At 36.9% G+C, this 26741-nt stretch overlaps 1 protein-coding gene across 3 annotated transcripts in view; it reads right to left on the bottom strand.

Moving 5' to 3' along the window:
• Positions 1-26741, bottom strand: part of LOC131427046 (dual oxidase) — a 143970-nt gene that overhangs the window by 27807 nt on the left and 89422 nt on the right. For all 3 annotated transcript variants that reach the window (XM_058589929.1, XM_058589928.1, XM_058589930.1), the window contains exon 3: positions 15908-15988. In XM_058589929.1, coding sequence (XP_058445912.1) covers positions 15908-15988 — 81 coding nt within the window. The remainder of the gene's footprint in view (positions 1-15907; positions 15989-26741) is intronic.

Genomic DNA, 26741 nt, shown 5'->3' with positions numbered 1-26741 from the left:
CATACGGAAAATAATTTTTACATCACCCTAATAATTAGAACCACCCTAATACCATATGCTTCAAAATATGGCTTATCTTTCACTGATCATTTGTTCCGAAGACATCATAGGTCTAAAATATAAGGCTAAACCACAAATGTTTTTGTCCCCCTAAATTGTGGATCCGGACCACTGTGCAATGTATAAGAGTTTTGTAAGCGATTCTGCAATCACTACCAGTTTTATGATAACTACAATAAGTGGCTCTTTCGATAAATAATATAAAAGTTTTTAAAACTTCTATAAAACCCTTTACCCAGACTAACAACTGAATTAAAAATAAATCAACTTGTGCTGGAATAGTACCATGCAAACTACAATAAAATAAGAAGACTTTGTTCATAATTTCAAAATTCGTCATTTATTCTTTCAAACCTATTTAGTCCCCTTGGCAATTTCCGGAATATCCTTCAATGCGCGTAGAAATTCAATTGACTTAAAACGGTTTCTCCGGAGCTTTCGTTTGTGTTTGCAGAATAGCCAAAAGTCACACAGAGCTAAATCAGGTGAATAGGTGCGAAACGATATGGTTGAATTTTTGGCGAAAAAATCACGAAGAATCAATGCAGTATGCGACGGTGCATCATCGTGGTGCAAAAACCAAGAGTTGTCGGTTCAAAGCTTCGGCCTCTTTTTACGAAAAGCTTCGCGCAAATAACGCATAACACTAAAATAGCCGATCGGAAGGAATTCGAAGTGCACCCCACCTCAATAATCAAGGAAAACTGCACGGAACCACCCGCGATCCCATTTCAACCAGAATATTAGTTGATTTTCCAGAATTTAGTTGATTTTCGATTAGCAGAAACGATGGTTGAAACAACAAATTTAACTGTTTAATAAAAATGCTGTCAATTAGTGCGGACACATACCTTTCAATTTCAACAAATATTTTAGTTGAAATAACTGGTGTTGTTATTGAAACAAAATTCTGTTAGTTGAAAAATAAATCGGTTTTATTTGTTTTAGACAATGCAAATAGTTGAATCAACTCGAACAATGTTATTGATTTGCGAAAACTTTAGTCAATTTATATGACCTTGGGTGCATCAACCGTGGGAATTGGAATTTTGCGAAAGCAATTCAAACGCGCCATTCAATCGCAGCGCGTTCTGTGTGTTTGAAACCCTTCGCTCCTGTTACTTTCATAAATTAAATTCATGTCAAAAAGCGTTTTATTACTAATGCATGAACATCATCATCGGTACCAAACAGCTGGAAGTAAATCAATGATCGAATTTGAAGCATAAAATTTTTGCGCATACTTGAAAGATTACGAGATGATCATTCATTAACATTTTCTAATTTGTCACCAAATCTTTTTCATCTTAAACAAGGTTAACTTTATCACAACACCGCTGTTAGATAAACACTTGTTACCATAAATTTCTCAAATCGAATGAACACAATTTCACCAAACGCTTTTATCATCGATGTTGTTTTCATAGACATTTTGAAGCGACGCGAACAGATTTCAACTAAAAAAGTTGTTGATTTTGCATTGCAATTATTGTTTTGCTTTCAACTGTCTCCGGCATATGACAGCATTCAAAACAACATATTTTTCAACTACTTGAATATATGCAAATCAAAAACCATATTGTTTGAATAAAAAAGAAATTAGTTAAATCAACTATCGCAAAAATCAAAAACTGCGATATCGCAATTTTAAGATCGAAGGGTTCTCCGTGTGGAAGAAAAAAAAATTTCGACGAATAAGGTTTACGCGCAAAATATTATTCAAAAATCTTACTACTTTATACCTTTTACATTGCTTTAAAATATTCTCTTTAAAACATGATTGTCTGTTCAATTAATTCATAAATCTAGTTTTATGTGTGCGTGCTCATTGGATAACATTTTCACTCAGAGTAAATTAGATGGTTCTAAAGCTCATTTATAATATTCCATACCGTGCCATTTTCAAATTCTATATCGTAGCATTTATTTGCATTAGCATTAGAAACTGCCGGTGCGTTGCTACTCCGTTATTGATAAGAACCAATTAAGTTTGCAAAATGTTCTTCTGAAACAACGTGCTTGAGAATAGCACGTAGTTTCGCATTGTGAAAACTGCATTGATCCCTGCATCCTGATCAATACCGACGCCGGCCACGTCCAATTTCAGATCTACTTGGGATGGAAGGATTGTTAGTTCCATGCATGTTGCTACTAGAAATCGATAAGTCCTCTGCATTTCCACATGCATCACAGGAAGGGGTTGTTTATTAGTAAATTTACGAATCATATTATCAAGTGTTTATTGCTCTGGGTAGCCGGCTACCGAGAATACGTTGTAATTTTATCGCGTAAAACTCCAAACAGCCGGCTGTCGGGAGATTCGATATCAATACATTCATTCAATAAATTCTATTCTGTTTTTTTAAGAGACAGCCGTAATACTAGCAAGATATGCACTCGGCTATCATCAATTGTCATCGACAACGCCTTACGCGATACGAAGTAATGTCGATATCCCTAACCAGAATAATAAAATACTAAATGGATCTTCCCCGCAGTCTAAACTAACAAAGGTTCCCCGAATAATCGATGGAGTTTAGTCTAGCCCGATTTTTGGTAAGGAGAAATATAATAAGATTGTAAATAAGAAAAATGTGATATAACTCTAAGGAACGATCTCGCCAGTATCCTGCTTCTCCTATTCGCATTGCTATAAACAACGCGAGATGACACACCACTACTGAGAAAATAAAATAAACACTCGCGGATGGGTTTACTGCAGACCAATTTTAAATTATTTAGCTTGAATAACACGATTGACTCGTAAATTTTCACACATTCCATATAAATTTGATAACATAAATCTGTTGACACCGACAATGATATGCATATGGCGCATCGGTCGGTTGAAGTCGTTTAATTTTGGGAGATAAATTCACAGTTTCCCTCGCAGGAATATTTCATATTTTCGTGAACCAGCAATGATCAATAAATAACACTTGTAACACTTTTCACTAGTGAACACACACTTGCAACAACTGCAATATTAATCAAAATAACTGTTTCGATCAATTACTTTACTATAAATTGTTTGATACACATTGATGTTAGACTTTTTTGAGGGCAGCAAACAAAAATTAGTTTTCATAAATCATGGAGACTTTCGCGAAAACGGCATTTATTTCAAGGCGATTAATTATAATTCTTATTTTTATCTGTACATTCATGCGAAAAATAAAAGTGTATGAAGCTTTTACATTCAGAAAAAGCCTCAAACTCGTAATTAAAATCTAAGATATTCTTGCTGATTGCATTTATAACCGACATAATACACACATATTGAAGAAAAATAAATTGAAAATATTACTAAAATGAAAAAAATGACAAAAATTAAATTAAAATTGAAATTAAATTAAATTCCATCCGAATGAATTTAATGTTAATACTAAAGCTGGTTTCCAAATTTTCTTAAATTTGGAATCATTTCAAAAAGGTTGACGGTTCAATACATTGGACACTGGTTTCACAAGCCATTGTCGTATGTTCGAGCCTCGTCCTGGAAGGATTCTTAGTGTCAGTAGGACGTAATATTAGCCATGTAATGATTCTGTACACTAAGAATCGGCTGCGAAGTATGTTGAAAAAGAAAGGCCAAATTCCACAAATGGAATGTAATGCCAAGACTTTGCTTTTTAGCAGTACTCTGAATTACATTGAATTACGTGATATCCCTAGTACCAATTCGAATGTTTAGTGGTTCTGATTATAATTTATAAGAGTTTTGTAAACAATTCTACAATCACTACCAGTTTCACGCAGATTAATGCCTCTTTTGACAAGTAATATATTCTTTTCCATTCTTGCTAAAAACATTTACCCATTTTATATGATGTCACTTTTTCTACCAAAGACAAGGACAACCGTTCAGCAACAGAAACTAGCGAACCCAGTACTTCTGCTTCAAAACGCCTTCAGCATCAATCCAACAAGCAACTGCAATCAATGTCCAACAAAACGTATCTACAGCAACTAGCAAACTAGCAACTAGCGAACAACAGCGATAAGAACAACAACACCACCGATGCGGCAATGGATGACAAGACGAGCCACGAACGAAGTGCCCCTCAATCCTCGTTGGAAGAAAATGGAAGCTAGAAAAAGGTTGACAACAAGATCCATTAAAAAAATTAAATTTTTTAAAAAATCGGCTTGTACGCGTGCAGGCCTGAATAAAAATTTTAAAAGATATTATAAAATATCTTATGTCACTTCGATTTAGCTTCTAACATTTGACATCCATATTTTTCCTATTACAGTACCACTCCGAGACATTGAAAATATCCACAGAAGATGATACCATAAAAGTTGAACTGGGAATTAATCAATACACTTGTTTTATTAGCCAAATATAACTTATAATCAAATTATAAAAAGTTTTTAAACAAATTGAATTTACTACATTTTGTTGCGTTCTGGTAGCAAAATGTAGCCAAATAAAGTTTCATAATCAGCAAAGAAAATAGGGTTTGAAAATATTTTATGTTATGTGTATGCGCAACTGAATTGGGTAAAACTTAACATTTAAAAAAAGTTCTACTCTATTTTGTGACAAAATTAACTTTCTATCAATTCGCAAAGTTGTGTACAATTCAAATAAAAACTCTAGTGTCAGGATGCATTACAATAACAAGTTGTCTAAATGTTTATGCAACTAAAAATATTACAACATAATTACATGGACTATAAAATAAAACAGTTATAGAAAATTGTTATTTTGTGTGTGTATTTATGTATGTGACAAATAATGTCACTCAATTTTCTCAGAGATTACTGAACCGATTTTCACTAACTCAGACTCAAATGAAAGGTCTCACGGTCCCATAGACTGCTATTAAATTTCATCCCGATCCGACTTCCGGTTTCGAAATTACAGGGTGATATCCCCCCAAAAAAAGGAAAAAATCACACGTTTTTCAGTGATGGCTGAACCGATTTGCACAAACTTAGATTTAAATGAAAGTTCTTATAGCTTCATGCAATTTTCCTGAATTTCATTTGGATCCAATTTCCAGTTTCGGGATTACAAGGTAATAAGTGCAAATTTATGAAAACGTGTGAACTCAATTTTCTCGGTAATTTCTTAATCGATTTTCACAAACTAAGAAGCATATAAAAGGTCATAAAATTCTTTAAAAAGTCTCCAAAAAGTTGATTCGGATCAGACTTCCGATTCCTGTATTACAGTGCGATTAGTAAAAGTTTACATTTTCATTAGTATTTTTACACAAGCGATGGTGAAATGAGATTCATATTTTTATAAAATTTACTCCTAAATTCATCTATTTGGCAGATCTTGTTAGTTGGTGAATATATAAAACTTCTTCGGGACTACTAGTCCCCGGTTTCCGCTTCCGAAAGCACCGATAATAGTAAAGAAAAACTCCAAAAACGGAACTCACTCCGAATTCTCAGCACCGGGTCAACCGATTTTCAGGAATCATGATTCAAGTTGAAGCTCTTATTGTTTTAAAAGATACTGTGAATTTTCATCCAGATCCGATTTCCGGTTCCGAAATTATTTGCTGGTACTAAAGGTACTAAAAATGAAAACACCTCCGGCTTTGATCCGTTCGCAGCATGATTAGTTCAATTTCTTAAAGCGTGCATGGTTGCCCCATTTAAATCTATATTTTTCAGATGAAAAAAATAGTAAATTATGTAAATTTGTGAATCTCTTATTCAATTGGTATCTACTTGTTGGTGTTATAACAAAATCATGACAACGATGCTTTTATATAAAAGTACACGTATTACCTTTCTCATATAGAAAGTTTATGCAACCACTTGAAAATTGACTTCGGAAAATTGGGCCTCATGGCTTAGTGTTCTATATCATTCGACACAGGTCATCGAGCTGATCAATGTATGTGTCTGTGTGTGAGTATGTGTCCCATATGTTGCTATTGAATTTCATCATGCTTTCTAGAGTAAAGTGTGCTTAAAATTGCACACCGTCGTTTACAACGATGATGCAAAAAAAGGTTCTAGATTTTACTCAAAACTGATTTAATTTGTAGGCTATATTAGTTAGTTACTAAACGAACCGCCTTCGGCTATACTGGTTCCAAGTTCCCGATTCCAGAAGAACCGGAAATAGTGGTCAAAAACTCTAAAACGAGACTCGCTTAATATTCTCAGAGATGATTTTATCGATTCTCACAAACTTAGGCTCAAATAAAATTTCCTATAGTTTCATAGGTCGCTGTTTAAATTCATCCGGGACCGACTTCCGGTTCCAGATCTATAGGGCGGATTATGTTCAATCATTTAGTGCGACGATGCAAAGAAAGTAAAATCCTTATTAACTTGACATAACTGTTTACAAATTGAAAAGGTTGTGTTGGTTTGTACACAAAGAAAGTTTCTTATTTTATTCAAGATAGAAAAAAAATTTTTGATAGAATCTGAAATTTTTGGAAATATTATATAATATATATAATTATGCTCATAACTATTTCAATTTATAGATTATGTTAATTGCTGGCCAAACGAATCGTTTCCAGCTATACCGGTTATCAGTTCCCTGTTCCGGAAGTACCATGAATAGTGATGTGTTATGATGTGAAATGAATCCACCAGCGGTTCAAGGACTTGCCAGTGAATGCGGGTTGACCTACTATAGCCTCGATATGATTCAACCATTCATCCTCTTACTATGGTTGTTTCCGAGGAGTGACAAAAGGTGCTGGGCAGACCTGTAAGCAGAGATACTTACACGCAGTCCGCAGACAAAAGATGCTCTTCCAACCATAATATCCATGCTTGAACCCGCCTGATGATTTGTTTGAGAAGGGCACGTCAGACTTGTGCCAAATCTTCGACTGGCTATCCACAATCCCTCGTCCAGCCATCAAGTCTTCTGATGCTCTGATACTCCCATGTCCATATTTTCAATAATTTTGTGCCGGGAAATGTGGTAAAAAACGGAACTCTCTATTGATTTTCTCTAACTTAGACTCAAATGAATGGTTTTACGGTCTCATAGACTGTTATTGAGTTTTGTTCGGATCCCGGGTTGGTGGTTCAATGCATAGGACGCTGGGCTTACAAGCCAGTTGTCGTATGTTCGAGCCCCGACCTGGAAAAATTCTTAGTGTAAGTAGGATCCATAGTACTAGCCATGCAATGATTCTGTACGCTTAGAATCGGCTGCGAATTCTGTTGAAACAGAAAGGCCAAGTTCCACAAAAGGAATCTAATGCCAAGACTTTGCTTCGGATCCGACTTCCGATTGCGGAACAACAGGTCATTTAGAGCGACAATGCAAAAAAATCGAAGAATTCCTCCAAACTTGACTGAAAACTATTTATAACTTGTAAAGGTTATGCTAGTCTGTGCCCAATCAAACTTCTTTGTACTTATTCATAGAAAAGTGCTTTGGAGAATCCCTTAATAATATTTATGAAAACATGTGTTGTACACGAAAGACTGCATTACACCACTAGGTGGGTTACAGGTTTCTACCTCAACGATTGTGAAAGTTCTTTGTTATGGTTATTTTATATGGTATAAAGTGGTGTACAATAATATACATTGTAAGAAAATTTATCTTTTTTTCTTTTTTTAATTTACGGAAAGCATCTTCTCAGAAAATATTCCTTCGATGATTCAATTGATTTGTATTTTATAGTGCACATTGCGCACTGGGTCAAAATGAGAAAATTGTGAAAAAATGTTATAAATTCCCAGTTCACAGTAGAAAATCGTAAATAATTAAAAAAAACTTATACTTCTGTTGAATCAAAAGTTAACGGAATTGCAATATAAACAAATTACTGCATAAGTTGTATGACGTCGCAGTAAGTGAATGAAACATAAATATAACTTACTAAATAATTATTCTGCTTCGATGTATTACTACCATCTTGAGTAAACTTTCTTAAGAAATAAAACGAATTTATAAAAAAACAATAACTTGGTTAGAGAAGCATTTTTGATTATTCTTTTATTTACATTATTGTAAGGGAAAAGTTGTAACAAATTATTATTTTTTTTGTTATTTGCAACGAAAGAACACCTAGCTTTTGACTGATGATTTTTCTACAGCGCTTTTGGGGTCACGAACGTGACTAGATGTTAGTAACAATCATTTAAAATTTGTGTTGCATACTGATCGCAAATTATATGCCGTAACGAAAATTATTACTTGGGAAGTGACGTAATGCACAAAACGCTCTTTTCTTCTTACCGCTCAATTTTTCGGAAATATAATGGTTTAAATGGCGTAGCCGATTTTTTTTTTAATGGCTCAATGTACGACAATTTTATAGGATTGTTTGAAAGCTACAAATCGCAGTGTTTCCCAATGCGCTTTTTCTGGGATGCGTTAACCGATGGAGCGGTAGACGAATTTTGGTCTAAAATATCACTATTTTGTCACAAGCTCACAATACTAATGCCAAACATTTATAATCGTATAATTGCTTCAATTAGGCTATTTAAATTATAAGAAAAAGGCATTCTCGCACCACTAGATTTTCATTTGACTTGTCAATTTAGATTACCATATTTCTATATTTGCTGATATGATTCTGTAAATTATTTAACTTGTCTGAAATGGTAAAGAACGTGAATTGACTCTTCACTAATCTGCAATAATGTTATCTCTCATTTGAAGCACACTAATTCCAAGCGAAGACCTTCGATATCTTTCCATTAACAAACAAAAGAATGATTAGGAAATTTACAATGCTTTGGCATCGTAAAACTAACGCAAAACACCGTATCAAATGAACATAAAATAAAAATAAAACTTACAATTTACGTTCAATACTAATTCGTTCAATTGAGCCGTCGGAAAATTAACAAAAATTGCAACTCATAAATTGAATAACACGTTCAAGTTTTTTGCCACATTAAATCGGACAATAACAATTAAACTTCACCACATGAGCCACCGATGATGACAAACTGCAGCGGCGATTGGTTGTTCATTTGCCTTGCTACTGTCCAAATAACAACTCAAAACTGTCCGAAGCACGGCAAGTACCTGCTCGGCATACAACAATTGCGGATAAACTGCAGTCGGCTAAAAGCTCAATTGTTGTGAAATTCGATTTAAAAAAAACGACTTGCGGGGAATCCGAAACGTCCACCACAGGCCGAACAGGGAGAGCGGAGAACAGGCTACAAGAAGATTAATTTGTCCAGGCCAGTTGAACCGGTATAATTTCCAATACAAAGAAAACGCCCCTCGGTAATGACATGGTCGAGAGTCCTCAGAGAACAATAATGCGCCGGACCGGCGGAAAGTAAAAGTGTGTTCATGGCAAATATGATGCTCAACGTAGCGCAACGCCAACCGACCAGCTGAGGTCGGACTTAATAAGATATCAATTAAAAATCTCGATGGTCCCGGGGAGGTCAATATGATTTTCTTGCTCCGGGTATTGAAGAAGCCTAAAGAATTGCAAAGTAATCAGCTAATGGTGCCTTCGTTTGGCAAATTAGTTCATTCGAATAATTGATTGCGAAGTTGGAATGAAGAGATATAAACGATAAACGATCTGGAATAATTTAGAGTATAGGTTTTTTTGTGTGTTCTACTGGAAGCTTTTGACTTATTAGTATACCATTAGCATTTGATGAACATTAATTATCTTCGTTGTCTGTTCAATCAATGTGTATAGTTGCTGGTAAAGTGAAGATCGAACTTCAAGCCTGCTTAGCATTGCTTGAAATTGAAATACTGACGTGTCGAAATCGAAATTAGGATGTCGGTCGATTATTCGAGTAATCGATTGTTTACCGAAATAATAACTCTGTTAATCGATTAAAATTTATACGATTAATTTGAAAAATTATATTCGATTATTGAATAATCGACTAATTCGACAAATCCGACATCCCTAGTCGAAACGTAGAATGAGTTAAGCGACAAACACACAAAAAAACGCTAATCCCTAAATCTCGATAAACATTAGATTTTGTCCTAAGTACAAGTGCCAGTGTCTCTTTCCTAAATTTCTCTTTAGATTGTTTCGGAGTAGTCCTGTATTTTTCTATAATTTCATCAGTGCAGATGAAAAGATGATAATTTTAGTTATTATTCTCTGTAAATAGTTCGGGAGAAGCAGTGCTAAAAGTTCCATAATAATCGAAAGAGAATCTGTCATTCGAACTTAGTACCTAATTTAATGTTAATCGATAAATAATCAGTAATTTTAAGTAATGTTTAGTGGTATACAACAATATGAAATCATTGAGATTTGACGATTCTACAATCAATTTGAGATTTCAAATCGGGTTTTAAGCTGAAACGCCAGTTTGTTAAGTACCTTAACAATAAAAATATTTGATTTCTTCTCGAAAATAATAATATTTATCGTCATTTTATTTCTTGGACTGTTTTATATTATTGTGGGCAAAAATAGTAAGACTTGGCTCATAATTTCAAAATTCTTTATTTATTCTTCCAAATTTATTTCATCTCCCTCAAAGTAATCCCCCCGGCCCCAATACACGTGTGCCAATGTTTTTATTTCGAATCCTTGAAACTTTGACTTTGCTGAATAACCAGAAATCACACGGAGCTAAATCAGGCGAAAACGGTGGTTGAGGAATTTTTGGCGAAAAAATCATGAAGCACGTGACCAACCGTGCCTTCACTTTTCTTAGGTCCAAATAATCTTTAAATATGGTTTTTGAATCCTTCCGATATTCCAACGATCCCAGTAAGGTCTCTGACTGTTAATCGTCGATTCTCGAGCACCAATTCCTTGATTTTATTGACGTGTTCATCATCAGTTGATGTTGATGGCAGTCCTGAATAAAAGTTCACAAAGAAATATCTCATTCAGCAGACCATCTGTTCCTGTAGCTGGTTCCTCAAACAACACAATTGTTTCGCTCTGTTTTGGACCGAATTTTGTTTTTTGCTGCTACAGAAAAATGCGATGGAGTAAAATGTCACGAACATCATTTCTAAGATGGAGAAAAGACGTTATACAGACTTTATTTATACTCATTTATCTACAGCATTTGACTCAACCGCATTGGTTTCCATGGTAGACTTCTTTACTGTATAAAGTCCTACCTCGTTGGCCGCACAGTGTCAGTCGGTGGTTGATGACACTAATTCTGATTTGTTTACTATTACCTCTTGTGTGCCACAAAGTCATCATATTGGTCCTCTTCTGTTCCTGCTTTACATCAAAGACGATCATCTATCTTCGAAAAGTCTGAAGCTACCGTACACGGATTTCGACTTCAATCTGTTTTTAAATATTGATAGTCAAAGTGATGAGATTTTTTTTTCAACAATAACTTGATTTTTTTTGCTTCAAAGTGTTCTATAATAACCTGCAATCGCAAAAACAATCCAATAATTTTGAACTATTCGATTTTAGAAACCAAGTTGAATAGAATGTGTTTTTTTTTTCAGGGACTCATTCAAAGCGCTCTTTCTATCCTATTGAAATAAATACTATGCTATTGGGCCCAGATTGTAACTCCGTGTTCTTGAATATTGCATATTGGGAATTCGTGCGCAATTTCTTACCGATGAGTATTTTTTTAGGTCTGCCAATAGCCAGTAGTCGCTGAGAGCCAAATCTTGGGAATATGCAAGGATGTGGGGGCAATTCGCAGTTCAATTCATGTAACAGTTCGGCTGAAAAGTTCGTATCGTATATAGCGATCTTCCAACTTTTCGATACCATTTTTGTAGTACGATTTGTCCTTTGCCTCAAAATAGGCCTCAGTTTCAGCGATTTCCTCTTCATTGCTTCTAAATTTTTTTACCAGCGAGCATTCTCTTGGGGTCTGAGAACAGGAAAAAGTCACTGGGGGCCAAATCTGGAGAATACGGTGGATGAGGGAGAAATTCGAAGCCCAATTCGTTCAATTTCAGCATAGTTTCATCGACTTGTGACACGGTGCATTGTCTTGATGAAACAAAACTTTCTTCTTCTTCAAATGAGGCCGTTTTTTTTACATTTCGTTCTTCAAACGCTCTAATAACGCTATATAATAGTCACTGTTGATGGTTTTTCCCTTTTCAAGGTAGTCGATAAAAATTATACCATGCGAATCCCAAAATACAGACGCCATAACCTTACCGGCCAATTGTTGAGTCTTTCCACGCTTTGGGTTCGGTTTATCGCGTGCAGTCCACTCAGCTGACTGTCGATTGGACTCCGGAGTGAAGTGATGGAGCCATGTTTCGTCCATTGTTATATATCGACGAAAAAAATCGGTTTTATTTCGATATAACAGCTCAAAACACTGCTTAGAATCATCAATTCGTAGTTGTTTTTGATCTATTGTGAGCTCACGCGGCACCCATTTTGCACAAAGCTTTCTCATATCCAAATATTCGTGAATAATATGTCCAACACGTTCCTTTGATATCTTTAGGGTGTCAGCTATCTCGATCAACTTCACTTTACGGTCATTGAAAATCATTTTGTGGATTTTTTTCACGTTTTCATCGGTAACAGCCTCTTTTGGACGTCCACTGCGTTCATCGTCTTCGTTGCTCATATGACCAGTACGAAATTTTGCAAACCACTTACGAATTGTTGCTTCGCCCGGTGCAGAGTCTGGATAACACTCATCAAGCCATTTTTTGGTATCGGCGGCACTTTTTTTCATCAAAAAGTAGTGTTTCATCAACACACGAAATTCCTTTTTTCCATTTTTTTGCACAATAACAAAAGTAGCTTCACTCAAAATGCAATATCTCACAAACTAATAATCAGACAGCTGTCAAATTTATACACGTATCTTTTGAAGGTTGGTACTTACTGAAAATGGTATGGATTTGATTCTAGTGGCGCCCTCTCATAGAAACGATTCGAACTTTTCAGTCGCTCTGTTAGTTTTGCCATTATTTCAATTGACTTGTGACACGGTGCGTTGTCTTGATGAAACAATTTTTTTCTTTGCCGTATGCGGTCGTTTCTTTTCAATTTCAGCCTTCAAAAGCTCCAATAACGCTATATAATATTCACTGTTATACTATGTTCAAACTATGAGTGAAAACGAGTTTCAACTCTGATTTCACGTTTTAAGCGAAATAGCATGTTTTACTTTTGCGTTATTTCATATTCAAAAACGACACATTAAAACATGATATAATTGTTAGTAAAGTACAACCCTGCTAGCTTTTTCCGTCACTTTTCGACAATGTCATATGACAAGCTTCAACAACAGCAGTTTTCCATCAAAGTAATCATAACCATGTAACCACAACAAAACAAAACTGGTACAACAATTTTTGTTTTTTGTATTAAGAAATTACTTTTTTATTGTTCAAAAATATTTATTTCTCTTCAAAAATATTGGCCAACGTTTTGAAGCAATAAACCTTCGAAACGTTGGCGATAAGCGTGAAATGACAACATCTTCCATATCATAGCTAGCTTCTTATTTTCCGGATGTTGTTAACGTACTTTTTTCTTCTCTACCTGCGGCGTAGGCATTTTTGCAGTTTGTTTCTAAACAAACTCAATAACCAGTAACATGTCATGCGTATAACATAATCCTAGTGTGAACAGTGCGGTTTTAACTTCATATCATTATCAATAAAACATGTTATTTCCCGCAGGTGTGAACATAGTATTAATGGTATATCCTTTCTCAAAATAGTTGATAAATATTACACCACGCACATCCCAAAATACCAAAGCCATAACTTTTATAACCGATTGTTGTGCTTTCAGGCATTTTGGACGAGGTTTACTAGTTGCTGTTGCTCAGATGATGATCGTTTTGATTCCGAAGTGAAGTGATGAATCCATGTTTCATCCATTGTCACATATCGACGCAAAATTCCGGTTTGTTACGTTTAAACATGGGCAAATACTGCTCAGAATCCTCAACACGTTCTCGTTTTCGGTATCAATAGCAAACAGCAACACGTTCTTTTGATATCTTTACAATGTCAGCTAACTCATACAACTGCACTTTTTGATCATTCAAACGATTTTGTGGATTTTTTTTATGTTTCCTGGTGTTATTTGGACGTCCCCTGCGTTCTGCATCATCATCTTTACGACTACGTTTGAAATCAGCAAACCAACGTTTTATAGTTGTTTATGTTGGAGTGGAGTCTCCATAACACTTTTCAAGCCATTGCTTTGCTTGAACGATATTTTTCCCCATAAAGACAGGGTAAAATTAAAACACGAATATTTTTTATCCATTGTTCTAAAAATAATAAAAGTTGCGTCACTTTTAACAAAAAAAACTCTAAAACTAATGAATGGAATATCATGACTATATTCTAACAGCTTTCCTTTTAAAGTTTAGTATTAACTGATCAGAACTAATTGGATCAAGTGGCACGTTCCCCTAGTTATATTGAGATTTGTGCCTTAAAATAAAACTAGCACCATCTATGTGTTAAACCCGAGACTTGTCAAAAAACTATGTGTCAATGTCTAGGAGTCCTATTTGACAACGCATTGAAGCTGTGCAACATAGATTTTTCCTTTTACCTTTCGTCGGCTGTCTTAGAGAACTTAGATCTAATTGGACTTGAGTTACCTAGTGATCGACACAATGTTTCGAAAGTAATGTTTGTTCTCGAATTAGTTCTGTGGAACATCGATTGTTCTAGCCTGCTTTAACAACTTGATATAAACATCAGACGCAGAACTCTCTGCAGTAACCTTTTCCTCGTCTCTCAGTATGTTAGAACGAATTTTACGAAGAAAAAACCGAGATCAAGTATGATCAGTATATTTAATCGTTGTCACACATTATTTAATTTTAATCTGTATCGTACTACGCTCAGGTGTTCATCTATTTTTTTTATTTTTCTTAAAAACATGACCTAGGATTTAAATTAATTATAATCTGTATGTTTTTTAGGAGCAGGGCAAAGCCCACTGGAGTTAGTTGCTGTCAAACTTGCTCTCCAACAGGTATCAAACCTTCTCATCTCAACATCAACAGATTGCAATCATCCAAATGACACATTTATCTTATAATTAATTCAATATTACGAATACTAATTATATTAAAACTATATTAATACTGATTAGACTAAAACTAACTAAAACTAATTAGACAACCTTCTGAGGAATAGTTTCTTAATATCCTAACGTGATAGGAGGTAGTTAAATGTACTGAAACAGCGTTTGAACACGCAACACATGCTGGCAAAGGGACCGTTGAATCCGTAATTAGTTTATTTTGTTTTGTGAATGTTGAGTATATTATGCAAGCTTGTATTTTATTATAATTAATCAATACATCATTTGTAGGTTAATTATCTGTTGGTCTAAAAGGTGAGGAGGTTTTAAGCTAGCTGGAGAAAGAAACTGTGTCTAAGTGTAAACGCCGGTGATTCCCAACTCCAGATAATTTCCCCGCTCCAGATAAATAAATAAATAAATAAAACAAAAAAGTTTGCCCACCTTACAAAATATTCTTGTTTCAATAGAAAATTTCAATCGTAAAACCGTTTATCATCATTGCTGTTCAACATCTGCGATTCCAAAATCAACATCGTTGCGTGATCATCATCTTGGATTGATTCTTGCATGGTCGAGTGCACGCAGACGTAATCCAATGTGACAGATCCCATCATCTACTCTCGCCTCCGAATGCTTACCGGAGGCAGTAATAACGCATTTTGGCTCCTTTGCGTGTCACTATCTTGCTAGTAAAGCAGTGACGATCTGGCATTTCTTAATTTGGACAACTGATTCCGAAAAAAGACTGGTGGCTGCCCGTCGGTTCGAATAAAAATAAATCACTCATATCAGAATAAGACAGTGGCCTTTGCGATCCCTTGCATGGAAAGCTACAATTCATTGTTGAATAGAAGTATCACATTTTCTTGCAATGTTCGAAACTTTTCGACAGAATCGTAAATCGTAACAGCTGATATGCTTACCTACAGCGCCCCAATCTGGATGGGCCAAGTTATTGTACCAGCCATCGTAGCGTTGTTTCTCCACGTGACTCATCAACCGTTCTGAAAATGAGATAGAAAGGAACATAGATTTTAGTTAGGATAAGGTATAATTTATATGCGATACGGAATTCATTTTAACATCATGTCTTTTTTTTTGACAGTAACCTTGTATCCAAGAGCTCCAAAATCAAGGTCAATGTGCTTTCATAAGTGAAAGGTTTTGAGTATGTTAAAGTTGTGGCTTAGCAATTTAGATCAAGTGATAAATAAGGCTTGGCTATATTTGGCTGTCATTAATCATGCAAATTGAGTCTTGATTTGGCATAATAATTAAACCATACACGCCTAGAAAAAATCGTGCAAATTTAAGTCTTCTGAGACCGACGTATTGGAGTATAAAAAAATCAGTACCAACATGGAATATCGTACAATAGGCCCTTGCAAATATTGCAACATGTAATGCTCATTGCAGGACTCCGTAATATTCAAATACACAATAAACGATATAATCTCTAAGATGAAAACCCAGTCTGCGAAATTTTGTACAATATACTTGAATTCAATGTTTAAAACTCGTTTAATTTGCAATTTTTAGTAACTTTCGATATGGCCACAAGTTTGTACCGGCTGGTAAACGACTGGACAATGCGCAATTCAGGCCCCAATGTGGTTCTTAGCCTCTTGTCCAGTAACTCCTATCCCTACCTCCCCGCGGTGCCGGCTGGGGTACGAGTAACCATAGGAAAGATCGGGTAACCAACCCCGGTGGAACCTTAGTCGTATGCTGATAGGGAAGGGGGGCTTGCCTACCCGAGCGTCTGTTCCCCATGTTGGGGCGGCTCGAAACAGCGTCTGTTCTCCATGTTAAGAGTGGCTGATTCTCGTCCTTGTGTCAGTGTGGGACTCTAAACAGTGCTGGCACGATGGCCCTCCGGCGAGACAGGAGGTTGGTGCAGGCCTAACAAGCCGCCCGGAAAACACTTGTTACGAATAATCAGGATATAAATACGACTCGGAATAATCGGCAAAGACCTACGCGACGAAATGAGGACTACGATTGGAAGCTTGGCACATGGAACTGCAAATCGCTTGGCTTCCCAGGATACGACCGAATGCTGCATGATGAGCTTCAAATCCGCGGCTTCGATGTCGTAGCACTGCAGGAACTTTGTTGGACGGGACAGAAGGTGTGGAAAAGTGGGCATCGAGCGGCTACCTTCTACCAGAGCTGTGGCACAACCAACGTTCTAGGAACTGGATTTGTAGTGTTGGGCAAGATGCGCCAGCGCGTGGTTGGGTGGCAGCCAATCATTGATAGAACGTGCGTATTGAAGATCAAGGGCCGTTTCTTCAATTACAGCATCATCAACGTGCACTGCCCACATGAGACGAGACCCGATGACGAGAAGGAAGCGTTTTACGCGCAGCTGGAACGAACCTTCGACAGCTGTCCACGGCGGGATGTAAAACTTGTCATCGGCGACTTGAATGCTCAGGTAGGTCGGGAGGCAATGTACAGACCCGTGATCGGGCCGGAGAGCCTGCACGCGGTAACAAACGACAACGGTCAACGATGCGTAAACTTTGCAGCCTCTCGAGGAATTGTAGTTCGAAGCACCTTCTTCCCCCGCAAAGATATCCACAAAGCCACCTGGAGATCACCTGATCAACATACGGAAAATCAAATCGACGACGTTCTCATCGACGGCGATTCTTCTCCGACGTCATCAATGTCCGCACCTACCGCAGTGCCAATATTGATTCTGACTACTACCTTGTCGCGGTTTGTATGCGATCAAAACTTTCGACGGTGCACAATACTCGTCGCACAGGAACGCCGGGGCTCAATCTCGAACAGCTACGTAGCATTCGTACTGCAGAGGAATACGCGCAACAACTGGAACTAGTGCTACTAACGGAAGACCAGCTTGGCGCGGCGACTCTGGAAGACGGCTGGAGGAATATAAGGTCCGCCGTGAGTAGCACAGCTGCAACCGTTCTAGGTACGAGGTTATCAAATCGAGGAAATGACTGGTTTGACGGCGAATGTCAGCAGTTGGTCGAAGATAAGAATGCAGCAAGAGCGAGGATACTGCAACACCGCACTAAAGCGAACGAGGAACGATACAGACAGGCGCGGAACAGACAGAACACGGTTTTCCGGAAGAAAAAGCGCCACCAGGAAGACCAAGATCGCGAAGCGATGGAACAGCTGTACCGCGCAAATGACACACGGAAGTTCTATAAGAAGGTGAACCGCTCACGTAGAGGCTACACGCCACAGGCCGGAATATGCAGAGATACCAGTGGTAACCTTCTCATGAACGAACGTGAGGTGATCGACAGGTGGGATCAGTACTATGACGAGCATCTGAATGGCGAAGCACAAGATACAGAGAACGGTACAGGAATCAATCTGGGTGCACGCTCAGCCGACGACAGATTCCCAGCCCCTGATCTGTCGGAGATAAGTGAGGAGATCGGCAAGCTGAGGAACAACAAAGCCGCGGGCAATGACCAGTTACCAGGTGAGCTGCTCAAACATGGAGGAAAGGCACTGGCTAGAGCGCTGCACTGGATGCTTTCTAGGATTTGGGAGGAGGAGATTCTACCGCAGGAATGGATGGATGGAGTGGTATGTCCCATCTACAAAAAGGGCGATAAGCTCGACTGTTGCAATTACCGCGCAATCACATTGCTAAACGCCGCCTACAAGGTACTCTCCCAAATCCTTTGCCGTCGTCTATCACCAATAGCTAAGGAATTCGTAGGGCCGTACCAAGCGGGATTTACTGGAGCCCGCGCCACTACGGATCACATTTTCGCGATAAGACAAGTACTCCAGAAGTGTCGTGAATACAACGTACCCACGCATCACCTATTCATTGACTTCAAAGCGGCATACGACACAATCGATCGAGAACAGCTATGGCAGATCATGCACGAATACGGTTTCCCGGATAAACTGACGCGATTGGTCAAAGCAACGATGGATAGAGTGATGTGCTACGTCCGAGTATCTGGGACGCTCTCGATTCCTTCGAATCTCGGAGAGGGCTACGTCAAGGTGATGGACTTTCCTGTAACTTGTTCAATATTGCCCTGGAAGGTGTGATTCGAAGAGCGAGGATTGACACGAGTGGCACGATCTTCCGAAAGTCCGTACAACTTTTTGGCTTCGCTGACGATATTGATATTGTGACACGTAACCTTGAGAAGATGATGGAAACCTACATCGGACTGAAAGCTGAAGCTAGGCGTATTGGACTGGCCATAAATGCGTCAAAAACAAAATACATGAGAGGAATAAATATATTGATAGACGGTGACGATATCGAGGTGGTTGACGAGTTCGTGTATTTGAGCTCACTGCCGATAATGACACCAGCAGAGAAATACAGAGACGTATTTTAGGAGGGAATCGTGCGTACTTTGGACTCAGAAAAACCATCCGATCGAGAAAAGTACGCAACCGCACGAAATTGACCATCTACAAAACGCTCATTAGACCGGTTGTTCTCTATGGCCACGAGACCTGGACTATATTGGCAGAGGACCAACGCGCCTCAATGTTTTCGAAAGAAAGGTACTGAAGACCATCTATGGCGGAGTGCAGATGGAAGACGGAACGTGGAGACGGCGTATGAATCACGAATTGCAACAGGTGCTAGGAGAACCACCTATCGTACGGACAGCTAAAATCGGACGTCTACGATGGGCTGGGCATGTCATAAGGATGTCGGACGACAGCCCAGTGAAAATGGTTCTTGAATCTAATCCGACTAGTACAAGAAGAAGAGGAGTGCAGCGAGCAAGCTGGATAGATCAAGTGGAGGGTGATCTCAGAAGCATCCGTGCCTTGAGTGGCTAGCGACGAGCAGCCATGGACCGAGTTATGTGGAGACGTATGCTTGATACAGCAAAGGACACCCCAGGCCTATAGCTGTTAGGTAAGGTAAGTAACATGTTTGTACAGAAATGATTCATTGTTACAGTTTATGTTCCATGCATTCTTGTATATTGGACTCGCATCACCTGTAAAATTCATAATTCTTGGCAGTGTACATTGCATTGATGGAAACAAATCGCGATGGTTGTACTACTACTGAATAATAGATGTTATAAAACCATGCTTTAAAAATATCACCTTTAGATGGTACTGGAGATGATGTGATGTGGCTTATTGTAGCACAACATTTGAACTGGTATATTAATAAAATAAAAAGGAGCTTCATAATTCTCAAATTCATAATTCAAAATTCAAAGAGTAAGTAAGCGTAATAGTAAGTATCTAATACATATTTACGTTTTCACTTTCGAAGTCAACATAGAAATTCATAGAAGTTCATTTTCTTAAAAATTTATTATTTTTCGTCTTCGATTTATCAGTATATTAACAGTTCATGTTAATCAGCTAGCGCCATCTAACTGTTCATCATAAATCGCTACGACAGACGTAAATTTAATGTTATTTACATATACACTTTTTGCACCGAGGTGACATGACAGAAACTTTGTGGCTGAAAATTGGTAAAGAAGAAATTTGCGGTAAATACATTCCAGAGATCTCCAACATGTAAATATTATTCAGCCAGCAAAATTATTCTTTCGAGTTACCCTACGGGAAACACATTCTCTTTCCTTTCGTTTATCCTGTAAAGACGTTTAAGATTTTATATATCTCTGTGCATGTTGTGTACCTTCATGAAATTAAAAACTCATTATTTGTAAACCTTTGGTAACGTTTTGGGGATTCTCTTACGAAAATTAAGCGTGAACAATATTTTTTACTGCCATTATTTCGGAGTGTATGTCAATACTTAGTTAAACTTTTAAAAGATCAAATTTGATTCATCCGTATTAATTAATTTCCGCAGGTAAACTATAAAAATCATTTTACCCTATCAGTGAATGGAGAACAAATGATACTATTTGTCACCGAAAACAGCACCGCAAAACTGTTCACGGTATGAATTACATTATTTCTGATGCTAGTATTTAAAAAAAAAGAGAATGGATCAATTCCATATGAAAGGTCAATTAAGTTTTGTATTCTTTTCGAAAAATTTAAAAACTGACTACAAGCAGTAAATAATTATCTACTCTTGCTGAAAAAAATTGCTTCCAAGTTAATAAGATTCGAAAAACATTTGAAAACAACCGGAAGTTCAGGATTTGCATTAATCGTTAATTTAAATCTGCTAAATCGTGAAAACGGTAGCATTTAGCAAAATTTTGTTTAACATCATTACGATCGAAAATGTTGCGTTCTTTTACAAAATTGTGTCGGAAAATATTGAAAAAAATATTTGAACTATTTTCAAAAATTTAGTCATATATAAAAGACTATAATTTTTTTATTCATTATTTCTTTATCTTAAGCTAAAGTGCAATAAACTTCATAAATTGACAGCTATACCTTTTTTGAGAAAATGGATTTCTAGGTTTTGTTTTTTTTTCCACAGTGCATTCTTTCTCCATATTGCACCAATAGTTACTTAAAACCTAAACCTAAAGTTACCTAACAGCAACCTCAGTCATCAAACACCTCGATATTGTTGCAGTCAATCAATATTCGACATGTGAGAAGTTTTGTTTCTTCCTTAGAGCCTCTTCTTCTCACGTATTTTATCAGTATGTTTCCATCATCACCTCACGTGTCACGATATCAAAGTCGTCAAGGAAACTAAACAGCAGTAGAGACTGTCGGAATTAGAACCTTTTAAATCAATATTAAACTAGAGACATGAGAGTCAATTACCTTGCATTTATTCGTGAAAAAGTTACCACTAGACAATGAATCATAGAATTATAATTCCGGATTATGATTATGAAATTTTATTAGTGGGTTTACCCACGTGTGGGTCGTTTGCCGCACCTTTTGGGTAGGAGCCTTCACTGAAAAAATAATTTCCTTCGTTTTATTACCAGGTTTGAGACCTCTGGTGGTATTTTTATTTTAGACAAAGAAGGACTTTGAGGTGGTTACCTTTAATATCGAAGTATGAATTGCATGCTTCGAGAGTCTTTAAACTGCTTTTTCAATAACATCAGGAAGCGAGTCAGTTGTTTGTTTCTTATAAGGGCCGATAATAAAATTTTAGAGATAGGAAATGGTATTGATCAAACTGCTAGTTTAAAACAATACACACCAAATAATAAATCCACATTTTGAAGATTCGCATTAGTTATCTTTGGTACATCAGATTTGACAAAGCATTATTCATAGTCGTAATGTTGCAACTAAATGGAGAACTAGTACATTTTAAAATCATTTATTTTTATCATTTTATTCACTGTGACCTATTTCTAGTATTTTAATATGCAGATACTACTTTTCAAAAAATAATTTTACACATGTATATTCAAGAATTAGAATCAATTGCACTATCGTCAAGTAGGCCGTATGAAGGCGAATAATATTCTACTTCCACTGCGTGACAGTAATTGACAGCTAATAATACTGGTCGCACTTGTGGGTAGTGAAAAAGTGAACGTGTGTCAATAAATGTCAGAAGCAATTGGCATGTCATTAAATTATCCACTGAAAAGCTTCTGTGCCAAACGCTCGATGTTTTCATCCGTGCTAAAGAACCGGCAAAAATTGGCTGCTCCCAGTTTCATGTCTATTTGTTAGCATATCTAGGATCAAGTAACTTTTGTACAAAACCGTGCTCCGACGTTCTCGAAGGTGAGGAAGGACCCGTATGATTGTAATATTCGTGAAGGTTTCAAAAGTGAATGCCAGGTGCATGCCCTACTCTTTGCACTGCAGATGACAAAGCAACCAATTGACAAGGTCACCCTTTTTAAAATTATAGCAAAATTGCTTGCTCTTTGCCCAGATGCTCCGTTGCGGTTGACAATCAGGAGTCTCACGCTCCATATATTACAAATGTTGGTGGTAAGTAAGTAGGGATGCTGATATTAGAACTATTCACTTTTTTCGTAATTATGAAGTTATACCGAATCGATTTACTCATAATGTTAAAACAATTGATCATTGATCGTGCAGAAAAATCAGCCACTGTTGAACATCCCTATTATGCAATTCAATTGAATTTCAAACAGACGAATGTTTGACCTCAAGTGGTAAATCAATTTAGCGCAAATTTTCCAATCTGAATAAAATGCTTGACCCCCGTTTGGATCGACACTACTGTAGAAGTACTTTATTTTGCTAACAGGTAAATGGGCACGCGTGAGTGCGAATCAACTTAGCCCACAGCCGATTGTGCGCGCAAGTAGAACAAGCATTCAAATCATGACCGTTGGTAGGGTCCTTTCGGAGTTGGGCTTCAAGTCTGGCGGTCTGGCGTTGCCTCAGGGATGATGGTAGTCAGAGCAACTGACTCGTGAGACTGAACAAGATCACGACCGCAGTAGACGGCTATCTGGATCCGAGATTTTTGTAAATTTCAATATATTCAATTCTTAATGTTGGCAGTTAGTGGGCTATAAAATAAGGAATAATAATAAAAAATTGAAATATGTAGTTCACGTGAAACCTGCTCATTGATCGCAATAGATTTTAGTTTAATGGAATGCGTAGACATATTGAGAAATCAGTAAGCGTTCAGCATATTTTGTCGCGGCGGTGTTATTTCAGCGTAGCGTGCTCACGAACAAGATTTCGTTCACATATGATTTGACCTTTTACATGCAACACAGTAGGCGAGCAGAACGTGAGCAATCGAGTATGCCCTCTTTAGTGTGATCTCTAATTAATGGTAAAAAAATTTTTCCAATGCGTTCATTTGACTTGGCTTCTATTAATGATATGTTCAACGAGTAATTGGAGGATATGTTTTTATAGAATGGCGCAAATTTGTGAACATTATATCCAGCATCATTAGTATATACAGGCAGCCCGTGAAACACACTGACTGATTGGTTTCGACTACGTTGTGATACGAATAGTTTTTTGTTCTAGTACTTTAAATTGATCGATCGTTTAGATGAGTTGGAAATCTCATCCAAAAATCTCAAAATGAAAGTCGTATATTCGAACTAATGATTTCGCCACTTTTAGATGTTTCCATCGATTCCGGGAATTCTAAAAAGACTTGCAAATATTCATAAAGACGTTTCCAACCTCAAAGTATACATTACGGATTTTTATCAAATTGATTAGTACATTGTTCAGAGATTGGAATCGTCGCCCTAAGCGCGTGCTCCGGACGCAAGATTTTGTGTCTCCTATCAGGGTTTTCGAAAAGAGACATTTTAGTATATTTCCTAGTGAATTGAAGTGAATTTCGGACATTTGAAAGTTTATAATGTGATTTTTATTAGTACTGTAGATCACACATATAAATCACCCGATTATGTGTTTCGGTCGTGTTTCGAGTTTTTCGTACAGAATGGAAGTTTCTGATTCGTTTAGACCATATACCGTTTTGATTCCTTCGAGATTTAGAATCTGGACAAAAACCATATGAAATACTGTCCGGAATATATTTTTGTCACTTTTATTTTTGTTATATTGATGGTATGGAAAATGTTTTGCAAAAATTGTTTTACTAAAAAATCGTATTTTTTCAGTCACAATTTATAATAAAAAATCTTCTTATTTTTCAATTCAAAAATGTTCGTTTATTCATTTGGTTTGTCAAATCCGAACTGCCGTGCCTTCCGTTTAACTCCTTCCATTAAATGTTGTACAGTGGTCTCATCGACCTTATTCGCTGCTGAACGCCAGTTAAATTTAAGCTGCTGCTAGTTTTCCGTGGATAAGTTTTTTTTTTAGAATCCGTTTGACAAAGGCCCAATACCGTTCGATAGAGCGGAGTTCTGGACTGTTGGGAGGGTTTTGGTTTTTGGGTACCACAACCACGTTATTCGCATCGTACACTCGATTGCCTTTTTCCCATTAGTGGCAGCTCTCAAAGTCCGGCCAGAAAAGCACAGGTCTATTATTATTATTCATTGAAATTGTAATTGTAAACCTTTACAATATGGGTATTTTTGGAAAATATATAATAAAGAGATGCCGCAGAACTATGTTTGGTGTCGTCTCGAATTCCAATATAACATCCTCCGGTTTATCGATATGCCTTAAAGACCCTTAAAACAAAGAATTTTCCGGAACATATTGGATACCAATAAACGATGTTTGAGCTCGATGAGATTCAATGAGGTGACCTCCGGTATATTGTTTTCAAGGAATACCAAGTTCAAGGAATACGGCAAAAACTTTCAAGAAATACTAATAAACCGAAAATCACTGTATTGCATTTCAGAACCACCTCAAACATCGTTTTCCGACACCTACTTTTCAATCTCGTTCCAAAAGTACCCATATTGCAAAGGTTTTCAAGGGATATTAACAAACCGGAAGTTGCCATCTTGGATTTAAGAATCTACTCAAACATCGTTTTCTGACATCTACTCATCAATTCCGTTCCAAAGATACCCATATTGTTAGGGGTTTTAAGCAATCTCAATAAACCGGAAGCCGTCATCTTGGATTTTGAAACGAGCCGAAACATCATTTTCTTGCACTTACTATTCACATCCGTTCCGAAAATAGCCATATGATGGGCGGTTTCCACATTTATTACACAAAACTTTTTTTACGAACCAAATCCCAAATAACGTATTTATTAACTATTTTTACAAACCAAATCCCAAATAACGTAAACCCTTTTCACGAACTACCTCTTGTTACGAATTCTCGTTTAGTTTGTAAATGGAAGTTTCGGTGTATAATATTTGAAAATGAATCGTCGCAATAAATATAAATATAAAAGATATTGAATTACGTTGATAATATATTTAACGTTTTTTAAGCGATGTTTGTTCCGAAAAATTACTTCTCAGGTATGTGAGACCGATTATTGTTTGCGATGTATTTGTAATATTTATTCTTTTTAGCTAGTTTTTTGCATGTAATGTTTAAAAATTTCATTATCGGCCCCGATGTGAAATGAACTTGGAGTCATCTAGGATATTTTTGATTGTGTTGGTAATTTTCACCCGAAATTAAGTGACGGCAGAACAGAAGCAAGTAAATATCGTAACAAAACATGGGTTCGATTTTGAATTGCGTTAGAGGATCAAAAGTAGGCACAACTCCATATTTAGTTTTGGCAATATTTATTAAAAATGTATCCAGCATGAAATCCGTATGGACGTCAAATCAGTAAATTACAGATAATTCTGTATGAATGGCAACTCTGATGGCAAATGAAAAAAATAAATAGATAACAGACCGGATGTTTTTGAAAGGGTAACGTGGCGCTATCATGACATATGCGAGTACTGTCCCAACTGTAGGAACATTCGAAATTACCGATAAAATGATTAAAAAAAACCAATTTGAATGTCCTGTCTGTTAGTCTTCGACACAATCCCGCTTCAACACAGACTCCATTAAGTTGTATTTGTTTATTTTGTTTAGAAGAGCAGGAAAGTGTTCCAGCTCAGATTGTTTTTGCCTTTCTCATATGGAAAGGCTATACAATCACTGTGAAAACCGACTTTTGAACCGGGTTCAAATGAAAGGTCTTACGGTCTTATAGATTGTCATTGAACTTTATCCCGATCCGACTTCCGGTTCCGGAATTACAAGGTGATATGCACCAAAAAATGAAAAAAAGTCACTCGCTTTTCTCAGAAACGGTGTGACCGATTTTCACAAACTTAGATTCAAACGAAAGGTCCCATAGATCGCTATTGAATTTTATCTCGATCTTACTTCCGGTTCCGAAATTACAGGGCAATATGTGTAAATCAATGAGAAAATGCACATTCAATTATCTCGAAAATTTCTTAACCGATTTTTACAAACTAAGATGTAAATGAAAGATAT

The sequence above is a fragment of the Malaya genurostris genome, chromosome 2, assembly GCF_030247185.1.
Source record: "Malaya genurostris strain Urasoe2022 chromosome 2, Malgen_1.1, whole genome shotgun sequence".
NCBI lineage: Eukaryota > Metazoa > Arthropoda > Insecta > Diptera > Culicidae > Malaya > Malaya genurostris.
This window is presented reverse-complemented; position numbering and strand designations above follow the sequence as displayed.